The sequence below is a fragment of the Pristis pectinata genome, chromosome 10 (genome assembly GCF_009764475.1).
Source record: "Pristis pectinata isolate sPriPec2 chromosome 10, sPriPec2.1.pri, whole genome shotgun sequence".
Lineage (NCBI taxonomy): Eukaryota > Metazoa > Chordata > Chondrichthyes > Rhinopristiformes > Pristidae > Pristis > Pristis pectinata.
This window is the reverse complement of record NC_067414.1, coordinates 84645205-84664105: the sequence shown is the minus strand read 5'-3', so window position 1 is coordinate 84664105 and position 18901 is coordinate 84645205. Positions and strand designations below refer to the sequence as shown.

Sequence of the window (18901 nt, the reverse complement as noted above, 5' to 3'; positions counted from 1 at the left end):
GGGCCTGAATTGTGCTATAGTTTTTCTATGTTTCTATCTTAGAGCAGGATAAAATGTTGGCACAACATTGTGGGACGAAGGGTCTGTACTGTGCTGTAAATGTTCTAAGTCCTCTGTTCTAAAATACATCAAAATAATATCTCAATACATCATGGGCACATCCCTCCCCACCATCAGTAGTATCAACAGGAGGTGCTGCTTCAAGAAAGAAACATCTATCATCAAAGATCCCCATCATTCAGGCCATGCCATCTTTTCGCAGCTACCATCAGGCAGGAGGTACAGAAGCCTGAAGTCCCACACCACCAGGGTCAAGAACAGCTACTTCCCTTCAACTATTAGATTCTTGAGCCAACCGGCACAACCCTAATCACTACAGTTTAGCAACGTTATCACTTTGCACTAAGTGATTTTGGACAGAGAAACAGAGTTAATGTTTCAGGTCAATGAACTTTCATCACAACCAGGAAAAGTTAGAAATCAAACATATTTCAAAATCAAATTGCAGAGAAAGGTGAGGAGTGAAAGGACAATGGGAATGTGTGTGATGGTGGAGACCACGAAAGACTGAATGGGACATGGTAATGGTGTCGGCTGAGAGAAGTGGCAAAGGTTTGTTGTTTTGCTGCTGATCTGACTGGAGAAGATGAAAATAGAAAGAGATGACTGTGTCAGAGGAAAGAGAGAAACTGAAATGCTGGAACCGTGAGTTACAAAACACAGTAGCTGCTGGAAATCTAAAATAGTGGATTTCCAGTACAAGCAGGTCAGGCTGCATCTGTGGAGTGACAAAAGCAAAGGGTGGGAGTGGGATGGAGAATTAAAGTAATTTTAGTTTTCCATCCCACGCAGACCTCTCCATTTTTGACCCAATGTGAACTTGAAAACAGCAGCTTCTTTCTGACCCGACTTATTATAGCCCTCAGGATTTCATATTGAGTTCAGAAGTTTCAGATAAGCAGTGTTTCTGGTTTGCATCAGAACTGGCCAGACTATTAAGTATTTGCAGCATTTTCTTTTATTTCAGGTCAGCATTGCTTTTTTTTCTCTCTTTCCTTTGACATCATTCATCTCCATTTATTTACATCTCTTCCAGACAGATCAGCTGTGATTAAAAAAAACCTTCACCACCCTCTCTGCCAGCAGTGCCTCTTGTGTCACCCATTCCTTCTTGGTCTCCCTCTATCACTGACATTCCTTCTGTTCTCTCCACTCTAACCCCTTCTCTGCAATTTAAAGCATGTTTGGTTTTTAACTTTTCCTAGTTCTGATGAAAGATCATTTACCTGAAACTTTAACTCTGTTTCTCTAACTGCAGATTTTGACTGATCTGGTGAGTAAATTCAGCATTCTGTTTTTGTCTTGAACACAAAATGGGGATCAAATTACAGATAAAAACCTTGGGTCCAAGTTTCTTCTCTCCTTTAATTCTGCTTTAGCTAAATACTGCATTTGGTCTTGATTCTCTTTCTGCATCTGTACCTGCCCCACCTGAATTATTCTAATGTTCTTTGGTCCAGTCTCCATCTTTCACCTTACTCACCCATGTCCTAACGCTCACCAAGTCTCATTCACCCATCACCTACCTTCACTGACATATCTTCCAGCCATGTATCCTCCAAAATCTCTGTACTTCTCACATATTGTTTATTTTCAGCCCCGTTCTAATCACTTCATCACTGTCTGCTGTATAACTCCTTGTCACAGATTCTGCAATTCCATTCCTATTTCTATTTATCTCTGATCCTTAAGATATTCCCTAAAACCATATCTTGGATCAACCCTTTGGCTGTCTGCCCTAACATCTCTGTGGAGATTTGTTTGAAATTTTGTCTGAAGGTGTGTTTGTGATACCGCTAACATTGTAAAATGTCCCAAAATGTATCATATAAATACAATGTTATGATCAACAAAATTAACATAGTACAGTTCTTTTAAGTGAGGTTGTGCCTTACTGCTCAGGACAGCAAAGCAGGTTCAGAGATTATAAGGACTTACCATTGGGTGACAATGTTACTGCAGGCATGGAATGCATACTTGGCTCAGCAATGTATTTGAAGTCCACAGGAATATCCCTGTAGGAAAACAACACAGACATAAGATGTTGGAAAAAAAGGTTCTGCTGAAGTTCACACAATTCATACCCGAGTTCCAAAGGTGCAGCGAGCTAAATACTCCAAAAGCACAAAGCGTGTGCTCACACAAAAGCCAAACTGTCAGAGTGATGAATAAGTAGGATAAAAGCTCTAAGAGGAAATCTCAACAACAACTTTTTTTTTATTTTTAAATGCAGCAACACCTTATAGAGAAGTAAAAGGAAACAAAGATATATCATTCAGTTGAGGATTACATTCAACGGTAACCACACCATGAAAGGAAAGATGAAATTGCAAATAATTCAAACAAATGACGAACGTCTTAGCACAGAACTATTGCAATTATTTGTTAGTTGTAAGAGACAAAGAAGATGTAAATTCCTTGGAGTGTTTTTTTTTAGAAAAGAGGACCATGTTTAGGAATTTCACGAGAATGATTACAGCTGTACCTAATAAATGAATGCCAAAAATCTCTCTGCAACTGAAATTGTTTAAAGCAATAACTTCTTAGGCAAACAGGAGAATGGAGTCTAAAAGTGCTCCTATTCAAAACTGATTAATTTCTTTATAATACATATTAGATAAAATTCATACAATTCTGTACTATTACCCATCTCCCCAATTTAACCATATCTTCTTCAGAATTCACAACAACAAAAGCAGAAAATCACTAGGTACCAAAGCACTGTAAAAAATTATAGTTACTCGGATTGATATCCTCCTTCTATGTAATTTAGTCTCTGAATTTTTGAACCTATTGGTTTGAATGAGCGATGAAGATCCTAGTTCAAGTCTGCAGCTATATTAGGTGTTAACCCTTATCATTATCACTCCATTTCTTTATTAGAAACACCGACCACAAATTGCTTAGAATGGCATTATTAGGAGTGGAAAGGGAAAGACAAGATTCACCTTGGGAACTGCAAAGTAGAGTTTACCAATTCAATGTTCAAATAAAAATGCACAGGAGGCTATTATGCGACTGCGTCTTTGAAAGATCTACCCAACTAATCCACTCTTTGCTCTTTCCTTGTAGCTGTGCACAATTTTTCTCCTCATTTATACAATTGTCTTTCCAAAATTATTATTGCGCCTACGATCATCATTCTTTTAAATTATGTATCCCAGTTCATAATTTATGGTGCAATTCTTTTTCCTCATGACACCAATGGTCCTTCTTCACATTAAAATACCCTGTTGTCTCAATACAATTCCACCTTATTTCCTCTTTCAAAAATCTTCAAGATTTTGAATAGTTCTATCAAATCTCCATTTAACGACCTCTGCTGAAAGGAAAACAGCCCATAACAACAGAGTATACACAAGGGGGTGGTGAACCAACTATTTTGCATTAATACATGCCAGAATGCATCTGTTTCTGTATTCAATTATTCCTTGTCGCTGTTCCTACTGCCAGCTCGACTCAGTGGTAGTGCTCTCACATCTGAACAAAAGGTACATGATTTAGGCATAGCCAGCTATGGACCTAGTGCTGGGTAAAGAGATTAATATGAAGGATGCCTACTGGCTGGCATGGATGAGTTGGGCCAAATAGCTTGTTTCTATGCTCTATGATTCTATGACTCCCAAATTTGCAGTCAGTATTAGGGCCTCCCACATCACCCAAACTCCTGATTTTGTATTGCCTGGGCTTCCACATATTACAGAAAAGATCTCCTTGTTCTCAATCAAGAACTGTGACCTGGAGGGCTTCATCTTGGCTTCCTCTGCAAGCCCAATTCTCACTGCAATTGTGTATTCCATTAAAATGGTCATCTGCATGGGCTTTGGGATTAACCATAGTGTGCTAATTTTGACATACAGAACACACCAGAGCTTCCAGAAAATGTGCTAGTGAGAGTATAGTAACAAGGACAAAACTTTCAAGTAAAATTTCAGTCCCTGAGGTCATACTAAACTGAATCACTTTATACATTTCTGACAAGAAGGAAAAAAAAATCCATGCTCTATGGAACAAAAAAACCATCATAATCATTTGGTTGAATGTTCAGCAAAAGGCCATTTTGAATCACTACACAAATAATGAGATGTGAAATTTGCCATTATGATTGGCTGTGGCTTTGAGCTAAATGAATACTCTCAATTATTGAGCAATGACCTAGAACCAAGGTAATACAAAGCATGTTAGCTCAGGGCAGCTTGTGCATTTTATTAAAGTGCATAGAATACTGGATGTTTCATTGAAAGTAAATACTTCTCTGAATCTGATTCACAGCAGATACAAACAGCAAGGGGAGCAGATATTTGAAAAATGGAACTGCAAAACAGTTTAAAAACAAAAAATCTTTGGTAACTAGTTAGTCAACATATAATTCAAAAAGATGCATTCCTCCTTTATAATATAGGAGATGATATGGAATCATAGAACCATATTGTTGTGAAACTTTTCTTCTCCAAGTATTTCAGAGCTGCCCATGATTTCTGTTCAACCATCTGGTTCCTCTTCAGCTTGGCACAATATTCATTGCTCAGGATTCTGCAGCTCGTGCACAATTGTTGAAAAGATAAAAACTATTTTTAGTACAAGTGCTAACTTAATTCATCTCTACATTTTATGTAACACATTTCAAGTACATTAATATTTTTCCACATTTCTGTCATATTGAAAGGATCTTGACCTAAATTATGTTCCCATTATTGCAGGGACAAATAACAAGTAACATGTTACTTGACTCCTGTTACTGTAATCAAGCAACAAGAAGGAATTTATTTTTTCTCCTTTTGGTAAATTAGGTAGAGCACTGGCAGATGGAATTTAATCCTGATAAGTATGAAGTGATTAATTTGGAAGGTCAAATAAGAGCAGGGCCCCAAATGTATTGAGGAACAGAAGGACATTCGTGTCCAAGTCCAAAGATTCCTGAAGGTGGCAGCTCTGGTAGATAGAGTGGTAAAGGAGGCCAATGTTATGCTGGCCTTCAACTGTTATGATACAGCTTTATTAAACATTGATGAGGGCACACCTGGAATACTGTGTGCAGTTCTGGTTGCCACAGTATATAAAGGCTGTGATTGCTCGAGAGAGAATGTAAAGGAGATTCATCAGGATGTTGCCTGGGATGGAATCATAGAATCATACAGTTATACAGTGGGAAAACAGGCCCTTTGGCCCACCTCATCCATGCTGACCAAGATGTTTATCTGAGCTAGTCCATTTGCCTGTGACTGGCCCATATCCCTCTAAACCTGTTCTATCCATGGACCTGTCCAAATGTCTTTTAAACACTTTAATTGTACACACCTCTACAGCTTCCTCTGGCAGCTTGTCCACTTACCCACCACTCTCTGTATGAAAAAGCTGGCCCTCAGATCCCTTTTAAATCTTTCCCCTCTCACCTTAAATCTATGTCCTCTAGTTTTAGACTTTCCTACTCTGGGAAAAAAAACTGACCATCCACCTTATCCAAGCCCCTCATGAAGCCCCTTTATAAGGTCACCCCTTAGCCTCTTACACTCCAGGGAAAAAAGTCCTAGCCTATCCAACCTCTCCTTATAATTCAAGACCTCCAGTCCCAGTAATATCCCAGTCAATCTTTCTACACCCTTTCCAGCTTAATGACATCCTTCCTATAGGACTGTGCACAATTCTGTGATCTCATCAATGTCTTGTACAGTTGTAACATGACATCCCAACTCCTGTACTCAATACCCTGATGGATGAAGGCAAGCATGCCAAACGCCTTTTTCACCACACTGTCTACCTATGTCACCACTTCCAGGGAACAATGTACTAGGTCTCTCTGTTCTACAACACTCTCCAGGGCCCTAACATTTACTGTGCAAGTCCTGCCCTGGTTTAACTTCTCAAAATGCAACACCTCCCTCTAGTCAGAGTTAAATTCCATCTGCCATTCCTTGGCTCACTTCCCTTGTTCATCTAGATCCTGTTGTAATCTCAGATAACCTTCTTCACTGTCCATTACGCCACCAATTTTGGTGTCATCCACAAAGTTACTAACTGTGTTACAACATTGTCATCCAAATCATTAATATACATGAAAAACAACAGCGGACTGAACACCGATCCCTGTGGCACACTACTGGTCAGAAGCCTCCAATCTGAATAACAACCCTCCACTACCACCCTCTATCTCCTTCCACCAAGCCAATTTTGTATCCAATTGACCAGCTCACCCTAGATCCCATGCAGTCTACCTTCTAGACAAGCCTATCATGCAAGACCTTGTCAAGGGCCTTGCTAAAGTTCATGCAGACAATGTCTACTGCCCTGCCCTCATCAATCTTCTTCATTACTTGACTATCCCTTATCAGTCCTTCCCTTTCCAAATGCTGGTAGATCCTGTCCCTCAGAAGCCCCACCAGTAACATTCCCAACACTGAAGTTAGGCTGAACGGCTTGTAGTTCCCTGGCTTGTTCTTGCAACCTTTCTCAAATAAAGACACAACTTTAGCCAACTTCCAGTACCTCACCCCAGCTAAAGATGATGCAACTATTTCTGCAAGGGCCTCTGAAATTTCTTCCCTAGCTTCCCACAATACCCTAGTGTACACTTGATCATGCCCTGTGGATTTATCCACCGTACTATGCCTTAAGGCTGGCAGCACCTCCTCTGTAGTAATATGGATAATATTCCAATACATTCATTTCCCTTAATTCTTTAGCTTCCATGACCTGCTCCACAGCAAATACAGACAAGAAATATTCATTTAAGGCCTTGCTCATCTCCTGTGGCCCCACACGTAGATGACCACACTGATTCTTAAGGGAACTTATTCTTTCCTTATTTGTCCTTTTGCTCTTAATATACTTGTAGAATCCCAGGATTCTCCTTTACCTTATCTGCCAAAGCTATTTCATGTCCCCTCTTGATTTCTCTCTTAAGTGTACTCCTACATCTCTTATACCCAAGGGATTCACTTGATCCCATCTGCCTATTCCTGACTTACACCTCCTTGTTCCTAACCAGAACCTCAATATCCCTCATCAATGAGGGTTCTCTAATCCTGCCAGCCTAGCCCTTCACTCTAACAGAAATATGCTGTCTCTGAAATCTTCCTATCTCCCTCGTCAGCTGTCCCTTTACCTGCAAACAGCCTCTCCCAATCAACCTTTGCAAATTCTTGTCTAATGCCTTCAAAATTTGCCTTGCCCTTATTTAGGATTTTAATTTGTGAACCAGTCCTATCTTTTTCCATAACTATTTTAAAACTAATAGAATTATAGTCACTGGTCCTGAAGTGTTCCCCCATTAACACTTCAGTCACTTGCCCAGCCTCATTTCCCAAGAGGAGGTCGAGTCCTCTAGTAGGACCAGCTATATACTGTTTGAGAAAACTTTCCTTTCAGTAATGAGGAGAGACTGAAAAGGTTAAGTTTGTTTACCTTGGAGTAGAGAAAGCTGAAGAAAGGACCTGATAGGTGTGTACAAAATTATGTGGGGCACAGATAGGGTAGCAGAGTAAACTTTTCCCCATAACAAAGGTGTCTATAACCAAATGACATACGTTGAAGGTATGGAATAACAGATTTAGAGGGGATAGAAGGAAGAATTCTTTCATCCAGAGGGTGGATGGTGTTTGGAATGCACTGCCTGAGAGGGTGGTGGAGGTAAGCGCTCTTATGCCATTTTGGGAGTAACTAGATGAGCACTTGAATCATCAAGGCATAGAAAGCTATGGAATTCCTACAGATGAGTACTTAAAAGTCAACATGGACGGTAGGGAGGGCAAGCACCGTTCCTGTACTGCATGACTCCTTTTCCATTTGCATTAATAAACTGGTTCACATTTGAACAAAACCTGAAATAAAAACAGAAAATGCCATCAGATGGACCTTCAACATGAAATGTTAACTCTGTTTCTATTTCCACAGACACTGCCTGACCTGCTGAGTGTTTCCAGCCTTTTCTGTTTTTATTTCAGATTTCTGTTGTCTGCAGGTTTTTAATTTTTGTGTTTGGATTGATGTTCTGGGCTAATATTGAAACCTTTTCTTTATTGAGAACATAATCCAAAGTACAAATGTGGTTCAAACTGATTATTTTACAATCATCAATATGTGGTACAAAACTGAGTTACGTACAGTGGCATGCAAAAGTTTGGGCACCCCTGGTCAAAATTGATGTTACTGTGAATAGTTAAGCGAGTAGAAAATGAACTGATCTCCAAAAGTCATAAAGTTAAAGATGAAACATTCTTTTCAACATTTTAAGCAAGATTAGTGTATTATTGTTGTTTTGTACAATTTTAGAGTGAAAAAAAGGAAAGAAGCACCATGCAAAGGTTTGGGCACCCCAAGAGATTTGAGCTCTCAGATAACTTTTACCAAGGTCTCAGACCTTCATTAGCTTGTTAGGGCAATGGCTTGTTCACAGTCATTGTTAGGAAAGGCCAGGTGATGCAAATTCCAAAGCTTTATAAATACCCTGACTCCTCAAACCTTGTCCCAACAATCAGCAGCCATGGGCTCCTCTAGGCAGCTGCCTAGCACTCTGAAAATTAAAATAAATGATGCCCACAAAGCAGGAGAAGGCTATAAGAAGATAGCAAAGCGTTTTCAGGTAGCCATTTCCTCAGTTTGTAATGTAATTAAGAAATGGCAGTTAACAGGAACGGTGGAGGTCAAGTTGAGGTCTGGAAGACCAAGAAAACTTTCCGAGAGAACTGCTTGTAGGATTGATAGAAAGGCAAATCAAAACCCCTGTTTGACTGCAAAAGACCTTCAGGAAGATTTAGCAGCCTCTGGAGTGGTGGTGCACTGTTCTACTATGCAGCGACACCTGCACAAATATGACCTTCATGGAAGGGTCATCAGAAGAAAACCTTTCCTGCATCCTCACCACAAAATTCAGCGTCAGAAGTTTGCAAAGGAACATCTAAACAAGCCTGATGCATTTTGGAAACAAGTCCTGTGGACTGATGAAGTTAAAATAGAACTTTTTGGCTGCAATGAGCAAAGGTATGTTTGGAGAAAAAAGGGTGCAGAATTTCATGAAAAGAACACCTCTCCAACTGTTAAGCACGGTAGCGTAGTGGTTAGCGCGATGCTATTACAGCGCCAGCAATCGGGGTTCGATTCCCGTCGCTGTCTGTAAGGAGTTTGTACATTCTCCCGTGTCTGCGTGGGTTTTCTCCGGGTGCTCCAGTTTCCTCCCACATTGCAAAGACGTATGGGTAGGTTAATTTGGGTTTAAAACGGGCGGCCAAAATTTTAAAAGAAATTTTTAAAAAGCATGGGGATGGATCGATCATGCTTTGGGTTTGTGTTGCAGCCAGTGGCACGGGGAACATTTCACTGGTGGAGGGAAGAATGAATTCAATTAAATACCAACAAATTCTGGAAGCAAACATCACACCGTCTGTAAAAAAAGCTGAAGATGAAAAGACAATGGCTTCTACAACAGGATAACGATCCTAAACACACCTCAAAATCCACAATGGACTACCTCAAGAGGCACAAGCTGAAGGTTTTGCCATGGCCCTCACAGTCTCCCGACCTAAATATCATCGAAAACCTCAAAAGAGCAGTGCATGCAAGACAGCCCAAGAATCTCACAGAACTAGAAGCCTTTTGCAAGGAAGAATGGGTGACAATTCCCCAAACAAGAATTGAAAGACTCTTAGCTGGCTACAAAAAGCTTTTACAAGCTGTGATACTTGCCAAAGGGGGTATTACTAAGTACTGACCACGCAGGGTGCCCAAACTTTTGCTTCAGGCCCTTTTCCTTTTCTGTTATTTTGAAACTGTTAAAGATGGAAATAAAAAAGTAATCTTGCTTAAAGTATTAAAGAAATGTGTCATCTTTAACTTTGTGCCTTTTGGAAATCAGGTCATCTTTCACTTGCTTAGCTATTCACAGTAACAGAAATTTTGACCAGGGGTGCCCAAACTTTTGCATGCCACTGTATGTATAACTACAATTGGGTCTCTATTGCACAAAGGTGGCAAAAAGGAATATCCACCCTGGCTCTAGAAAGATTTTAATTCTTTCAGTATCATACATAGCTTGTGTGGAAACTCTGGAAAATGCATTCAGTCCTTGATGCACTCACTGCAAACTAACTTGACCTATATGCAGAGAAATTTGGCACATTTTGTGATAAGACTGCAGTCTACAGCAAGTCAGGGACAACTAACCTGGTCCCTATGCAAATCTGCCAATTAGGAACACACTTGGACTTTGGTTGTGTACTGAATACAAGGTTTGGATACATGCTGGATTCTAGTATAAGGAAGCATTTCCACTAAGTAATAGAATCAACTGCAATTTTTATATTATTGAAGGGGATTATACATACATTGGGAGGCATCACATCTGCCAAAATCTTATGGACAAAGGCTGCAGCACAAAATCTTAAATGCATTCCCAGTTTATAATGGTGGGAACAATACAGGAAGCCATTCAGCCCATTGTGTCCATGAGGGTTGAAAAAGAACCACCCTCCTTGTCACCTCCTCAAAAACTCCAGTTGTTAGCCAGACAGGGTTTTTGATTAACAAATCCATGCTGACCTTCTTTGATTAATCAGTGTCTTTCTAAATGAAAGTTGATACTGTCTCTCAGATTCCTGTAATTTGCCCACCAATGCAGTTAAGCTATCTGGCCTGTGATTATTTGCACTTTGAAAACAATGGTACAACATTTGCAATCCTCTGCCAATATTCCTGAAGCCAGGGAGAACTGAAAAATGGTCAGAGCCTCGCCAATTTGTGAGAAGCCTTCCTTTGCTGCCATAAACTAATTTCCCTAACATTCTGATAAGACAGTAATGGGTTGTGGTTTTAAAAGTTTGTTTACTACAATGTTCAGTGGAGCACATAGTTCAAAGCCATCCAAACCATAGAAGGCATAAGAAGCTTATATTATATCTGATATGTTTCTTTCATAAAGCCAGAGTAATGGCTTAGATTTATCAATTTGGCTATTACCAATACTTAAATTAACCAATGGCTCAGATTGGGAGTCACTGATTTCAGGATTGTCAGGGCAGAGGGGAAGGCAAAATATTCCTACTGGAAGAGACATACTCTTAATGTGATGGGAACAGGACTGAAGAATGTCAACTGATTAGTTTGTTTTTAACTAATGTTCCATGATGTGAATAAAAAGAGCAAACAAGACTAAATAAATGAATGTGTAAAATATTTTTAACAGAAGCATATCAAAAAGTTGCAGTGATTCAAACAAAATCATATGATACTTGCCACTTCCTGTAGGTCATTTATAGTTTGTCACCTTATCTACTCGTGACGAATAAAAATAAGATGCTGAAAATAAACTGAGTATCAGTTAGCATCTGCAAAGCAAAAGGATTAAGTTGTGGCTTTTTGGATCTAATTGGGCTGTTGTGCATCTCCTTTTTTTTTAAATGTTGTTACCAATTGCCAGCAGTTACAAGTTTTCTCTTTCTATGACATATATCTACAAATTATTTGATCTTGAGGTGGGAGTGAATAACAAGCTGATAATTACAGCACAAAATGCTGGAAATACTTGTCAAATTGGTTAAGTGGGGAGAGAAAAGAATTCAGATCAATAGCTTTTCATCAGATGAAAAGGTCAAAGATCATTGACCCGAAACATTAACTCTGCTTCTCAATATTTTGCTTTTGGATTAGGTTACAAGGTAACTAAATCAGAGCTACAGGATATAACCTACATTACACTGGAGCAGCTATACCACTTTCCTTACAGTCACTGGTACACTCAGCATTTTACTACATATAGATCAAGACAGTGCAACTGCTGAATTTGCTCTACACCATAAAGCTATTTTAGCACAGAAGAAAAGAACGTACACATGCAAGATTTGTTACTCAGGAATAAATTTTCACTGCTAAGCATTTTCTTAACATAAAGTGAAGTAAGATGCTTGGTATTGCATTATGGCCCCATTCCTGTCAGGCCCTAGAAATGTTCGCCAAATAGAACATAGAACAGTATAGCATAGTACGGGCCCTTCCACCCACAATGTTGTGCCGACCTATATAACCTTATCCACATTCAATCCATCCCCCTCTCTCCTTCACCTCCCATAACCCTCTATTTTTCTTTCATCCATGTGCCTATTTGAGAGTCTCTTAAAAGACGGTATAGGATCGGCCCTTACCACCACCCCTGGCAATGCATTCCAGGCACCCACCACTCTCTGTGTAAAAAAACCTACCTGACATCTCCCCTGAACTTTCCTCCTCGCACCTTAAACGGATGACCTCTACTATTGGCCATCACCTCCCTGGGGAAAAGGTGCTGGGTATCCACTTTGTCTATGCCTCTCATAATCTCATATACCTCTATCAAGTCACCTCTCATCCTCCATCGCTTCAAAGAGAAAAGCCCTATCTCACTCAACCTCTCCTCATAAGACATGTTCTCTAATCCAGGCAACATCCTTGTAAATCTCCTCTGCACCCTCTCCAGAGTTTCCACATAATGTGGCAACCAGAACTGAACACAATATTCCAAGTGTGGTCTAACCAGATTTTTATAGAGCTGCAACATTACCTCTCAGTTCTTGAACACAATCCCCTGGCTAACCACACCATACACCTTCTTAACCACCCTATCACCTTGTGTGGCAACTTTGAGGGATCTTTCTACTAGGACCCCAAGATCTCTCTGTTCCTCCACACTGCTAAGAATCTTGCCGTTAACCTTGTACACTGCTTTCAAGTTTGATCTTCCAAAGTGTATCACCTCACACTTCTCTGGATTGAACTCCATCTGCCATTTCTCCACCCAGCTCTGCATCCTGTCTATAACCTGTTGCAACCTATGACAACCTTATTCACTATCTACTACACCACCAACCTTCATGTCATCTGCAAACTTATCAACCCACCCTCCCACTTTATAAAAATCACTAAGAGTCAGGGTCCCAGAACAGATCCCTGTGGAACACCACTAGTCACCAACCTCCAAATCAAATACTTCCTTCTACAACCACCTTCTCTCTGCCTTCTGTGGGCAAGCCAATTCGGAATCCACACAGCCAATTCTCCATGGATCCCAAATCTCATGACTTTCTGGATGAGTGTACCATGGGGAAACCTTGTCAAACACCTTGCTAAGATCCATATACACCACATTCACCGCACTTCATCACTTTGTTTTGTCACTTCCTTGAAAAACTCTATTAGGCTTATGAGGCACAACCTGCCCTTCACAAAGCCATGTTGACCATCCCTAATAAGACTATGCTTCTCCAAATGCTCATAAATGTCCCTAAGAATCTTCTCCAATAGTTTGCGCACCACTGATTTAAGACTCATTGGTGTATAGTTCCCAGGACTATCCCTTTTACCTTTCTTGAACAATGGAACAATATTTGCCATCCTCCAGTCCTCTAGTACCACTCCTGTGGCCAGGGAGGACGCAAAGATCATCGTTAAAGCCCCAGCAATCTCTTCCCTCACTTCCCATAGTAACCTGGGGTATATCCTAGCCGATCCCAGGGACTTATCTATCCTAATGCTTTTTAGTAGCTCCAACACTGCTTCTTTCTTAATCTCGACATGCTCCTGTTCTACACTGACCTCACATCCGTCCAAGTCCCTCTCCCTGGTGAATACTGAAGCAAAATATTCATTCAGGACCTCCCCTACCTCCTCTGCCTCCAGACACATCTTTTCCCCCCCTTATCCCTGAGCAGTCCTACCCTGCCCCTAGTCATCCCCTTGTTCCTCACATATGCATGGAATGCCTAAGGGTTTTCCTTAACCCTACTTGCCAAGGTCTTCTCATGTCCCCTTCTAGCTCTCCGAAGTCCTTCTTAAGTTCCTTCCTGGCTACCTTATAACTCACAAGAACCCTGTCTGATTTTTGCTTCCTAACCTTTAAATATGCTTCCATCTTCTTCTTGACTAAACCTTACATCTTTCTTGTTAACCATGGTCCCTTCACCCTACCATCCTTTCCTTGTCTCAGTGGAACAAACTATCCAGAACCCCATGTAAGTGGTCCTGAAACAACCTCCACATTTCTGCGGTGCATTTACCAGAGAACATCTGTTCCCAATTTACACTCCCAAGTTTCTGCCTAATACCATCATAATTTGCCCTCCCCCAATTAAATACTTTCCCATAACGTCTGCTCCTATCCTTGTCCATGGCTATCCTAAAGGTCAGGGAGATGTGGTCACTATCCCTGAAATGCTCACCCACCAAGAGGTCCGTCATCTGACCAGGTTCATTGTCTAATACCAGATCCAGCATGGCCTCTCCTCTAGTCGGTCTGTCCACATACTGTGTCAGGAATCCTTCCTGTGCACACCTAACAAATTCTGCCCCTTCTAAACCTTTTGCACTAAGGAGGTGCCAATCAACATTAGGGAAGTTGAAGTCACCCATGACAACAACCTTGCTATTTTTGCACCTTTTCAAAATCTGCCTACTTATCTGCTCCTTAGTATCCCGGTGGCTATTTGGGGGCCTACAGAATATTCCTAATAGAGCGATTGCTCCTTTCCTGTATCTGACTTCCACCCACACTGACTCAATAGATGTCCTTCCTTCCTACAGCTGTGATACTATCCCTGATTAGCAACGCCATCCCCCCTATCCCTTTTGAAACATCTAAACCGCAGAACCTCAAGTAGCCAATCCTGCTCTTGTGATAGCCAAGTTTCTGTAATGGCCACAACATCGTAATTCCATGTATTGTTCCATGGTCTAAATTCATCACCCTTATTCTTAACACTTCTCGTATTAAAGTAAACACATTTCAACTCATCTAACTGACTGCATTTATGCCCTATCCCCTGCCTATCCTTCCTCACATTCTCTCTACACATCTGCTTCTACACCAACTGATCCATCATCTAACCTAACACTCTGGTTCCCACCCCCCTGCCAACCTAGGTTAAACCCTCCCCAACAGCTCTAGCAAACCTGCCTGCAAGGACATTGGTCCCTCTTGAGTTCAGTTGTAACACGTCACTTTCGTACAGGTCATGCCTTCCCCAGAAGAGATCCCAATGATCCACAAATCTGAACCCCTGCCCCCTGCACCAACTCTTCAGCTACTCATTAGTCTGCTGTATCTTCCTATTCTTTCCCTCCCTGGCACATGGCACAAGCAGCAATCTAGAGATTACTACCCTTGAGGTCCTGCTTTTTAGCTTCCTTCCTAACTCCCAATACTCGCTCTTCAGGATCTCATCCCTTTTCTTACGTATGCCATTGGTGCCAATGTGTACCATGACTTCTGGCTGCTCACCCTCCCCCTTAAGAATACCGTGCACTCAATCCCACCTGGGAGGCAACATACCATCTGGGAGTCTCGTTCTTGTCCACAGAATCTCCTGTCTGTTCTCCTAACCAAGGGATCCCCTATCACTATCACACTCCTTTCCCCCACCCCTCGACCTTCCTTTCTGAGCCACAGAGCCATACTCAACGCCAGAGACCTGACTGCTGTGGCTCTCTACCAGTGGTCCATCCCCCACAACAGCATCCAAAACAACATACTTGTTATTGAGGGAAACGTTCACCAGGGAACACTGTAGTGACTACCTATTTCTTTTCCCTCTCCTAACGGACACCCAATTATCTTCATCCCGCACCCAGGTGTAACGGCCTCCTGGTAACTCCTACCTATCATCTCTTCAGCTTCCCGAATGATACAGACTTCATCCAGCTGCAGCTCCAGCTCCCTAACATGGTCTGTAAGGAGCTGCAGCTGGATGCACTTCCTGTAGGTGTAGTCGTCGGGGAGACTGGAAGTCTCCCTGACTTCCCACATCCTACAGGAGGAGCATACTACTGCCCTGACTGCCATTCCCACTGTTCTATAACAAAGAAAAAAAACAAAGAAAGAGAACCTACCAGATGCCTCCGCTCACCTACTCCACCTCTTTACGCCGAAGCTTCAGCTCCCCACTCTAACACTGTCCACTCCAACAATGGCCGCTCTGCTTGACCCTAACTTCTTTTTAATGGCAGCTGCTGCCTAATTATCCAATTAGCTAATCAACATGCTTATCAACTCACCACAGCAACAAGAACAATAACAACAGGCCTAGCTTCTTAAACTGCTTCCCACTCTCGCACTAGTTCTCGTGGTACTTACCATGGCAACGAGACTTCCTGCTCCCGTACTACTCACCACATCTATTGATCTAACTTGAACAATATCAGTTATAATGTTACATGTATATCCTAATTTCTCATTCAATTCAGATTTTACACAGTGTTAACTTCTTATTGTTCACTTTATCTCCAGGACCATTAAGTAATTTTGCTATTCTACCTGTGATCTGATATCTGGGAGCCAGCAATGGTAACGTGTTGCCTGCCTGTATAAATGGGATGAGGTTCCACTCAGAACCAAGTTTCTGGACCAGATGCACACAATAAAGGTGCCACTTTTGTTGTTGGAGGAATTCGGTGAAAACTCCTCCTCAAATGGCACCCATTTTTTTTGTCATTTCTAAGTTACAACATTGCTACATAACACACTTGCTGGTGACAACTTTGCAAAGCAACCAAAATAAAAATGGCTACATTTATACAAGCCAATTCTTTTCTTAAATAGATGCTCTTCTAACTTTTGACCAAATCCTTCTTCAACAAATCAACACACATTTGCTTTAAGCAGTATCTTTCATCTATCCTTTTGGGAAACCATGCTTTAACCTCAGGCTTTGCTTAAAGCCTGCTAATTTTGATCTTATCCTCTAATCATATTTGAAGTTCCATAATTGCTTATTTATGTATTACTCATTCACGGCACAAAGCATTTTATTTTAAAGAGCTGGATTATGTTCAAAAACTGCCGATTAAAACATCTACAATTTTGTCCACAGATCCTAATAACAGGAGATTTTAAGTCTGAGTCATTCTAATTGCTCTTTGAAATGTTCCTCAAATCAATCATGTCCTTTTCATACTAGGATGCAGGAAACTACATAATTCTGAAAATATAGTTTTTATGAATCACTTGTATAGATTTTTTTATAACTTAATAAAATTTATCAAAAATTCACAACATACAGTTCCAAATTGATTGGCCTCAATAACTACTCAATATTTACTACATACAATCTGGATGACTAATAATAATCATTTGATTACAATTATTACATGTTCCTGGAGTTATTAATCTGATTTCAAAGAAAAAAAATGTTTTTTATTACAACTTATGGGATGCTCATAAACAAATAAACAATGGAACTGATTTTCTAAATGTTTCATTACACCTTCTCGGGTGGTCAGGATGGATGATACAAGAGTGCTGCTGACAGTCTCAAAGCAAGGATGTGAAGTTGCAGAGTATATGCTGATGTTACGTTTCTCAGTGCAGGGCGTTTCAGTAGAGGATGGTACTTAACTAGCAAAGAGAGCACAGGTGTGTGATGTGAACGGCTGGAAGCCTCAATGATTCATTTTTGTCAAGGGTACTTTGGTGCAGAGCTGCATCATGATATAATTGTAAGAGTTTGATTGATACAATAAATTCAGGTTAGCAAATTGAGAGAGCCAAGACCTAAAGTCACACTGTGGACTTCTTTCAGTGAAGAGGCAGGGATATGAATTCTTTTAACCTTTTCCCTTTTTAAGAAATTCAGACCAGGTAAACAGTGCACCTCCCTGGACAATGCTTGATTGTAATGTTGAGCAAAAAAAAACAAACTGCTGGAGGAATTACGTGGGTCAGACAGCAATCTGTGGAGGCAGAGGCATAAGTCAACGTTTTGGGTCAAGACCCTGCATCAGGACCTGTAGGGTCTCCTCCAGCAGTTTGTTTTTTGCTCCAGATTCCAACATCTGCAATCTCCTTTTAATTGTAATGTTGCAGAATTAATGACGTTGTACACTGTCTGAACTTTAAAGGAAGAGCTTGGATTAACCAATCTTTATCAACCACAAGGAGCAGTGGGCCCTCCAGCATCCATACTGGGTCTTGGCTTTACAGTGGCTTGGATAAGAGAGCTGCTTAACCAGTTTGAGATCTAACTCCAATTGAATGGAGAATGAGATCATCCATATTGGACCAAAGTAAAACAAAACTGGAATATTTTCGTAATGGAAGGAAACAAGGAATCGTAAAGTTGGAAAGAGATTTGTGAATCCAGCTACACATATCACTAGAAGATGATGCATAGTTAAAAAACTGTGAACAAGGGGTTTTGAATACATAAAGAGTTTATGTTTCAGTTATATAGACAGTTGATCAGAGTAGATCTAGAGGACTGCACTGATGATTTTAGGAAACGAAAATCAAAAATGACCAGAAATCCTTCAGTGCATGTTTTAATGTGTTGAAGTACAGAACAGGAGACAAACAGGAGGGAGGTGATTGAAGGCAACCAATTTGGTCCAAGATGTGAGGCACTCATATTTCATCATGCATATTCCCAAGGTGACTGGCATGGCACAATTAGTCTTGCATACAACATTGTACATAAAAGGACTTTGCAATTTCCCTCCTTGACGGAAGGTCAAAATTATGGAGAGAGTGGTGGGAAAGGGATTGTGCGCAGTTGTGATTATGGGAAGGAGATAAGATCAGTGAGGTGAGAATTAAGGGTATGAAGGACTGATGCAGGAATGGAGAAGGGGCAGCTGTTTAAAGTAGAAGATGAGAGAGAGCTGGCAAAAGGCCAAGAAGGATGTCGTGGCAGAGTACAAGGGGTCAGCAGGGAGAAAAAGGAAAGATCCCAGTGGCTACGGAGGATGTTGGCAAGGAGTGTAGACTAAATGTCATTGGGTGGGATTGGGATGATGGGAGGAGTAGGTAGTGATGGTGGGAAGGATTGGTAGTGGTGGTAATGCCAACTAGTGCAGAATGCAACAAGGATGATAAAGAAGGGATTTACTTTAA

At 40.9% G+C, this 18901-nt stretch overlaps 1 protein-coding gene across 1 annotated transcript in view; it reads right to left on the bottom strand.

The window, feature by feature from the left end:
- The window catches only part of cdc40 (cell division cycle 40 homolog (S. cerevisiae)), a 103363-nt gene that overhangs the window by 10713 nt on the left and 73749 nt on the right, over window positions 1-18901 (bottom strand). The window contains exon 13 of the mRNA XM_052024715.1: window positions 1999-2075. Coding sequence (XP_051880675.1) covers window positions 1999-2075 — 77 coding nt within the window. The remainder of the gene's footprint in view (window positions 1-1998; window positions 2076-18901) is intronic.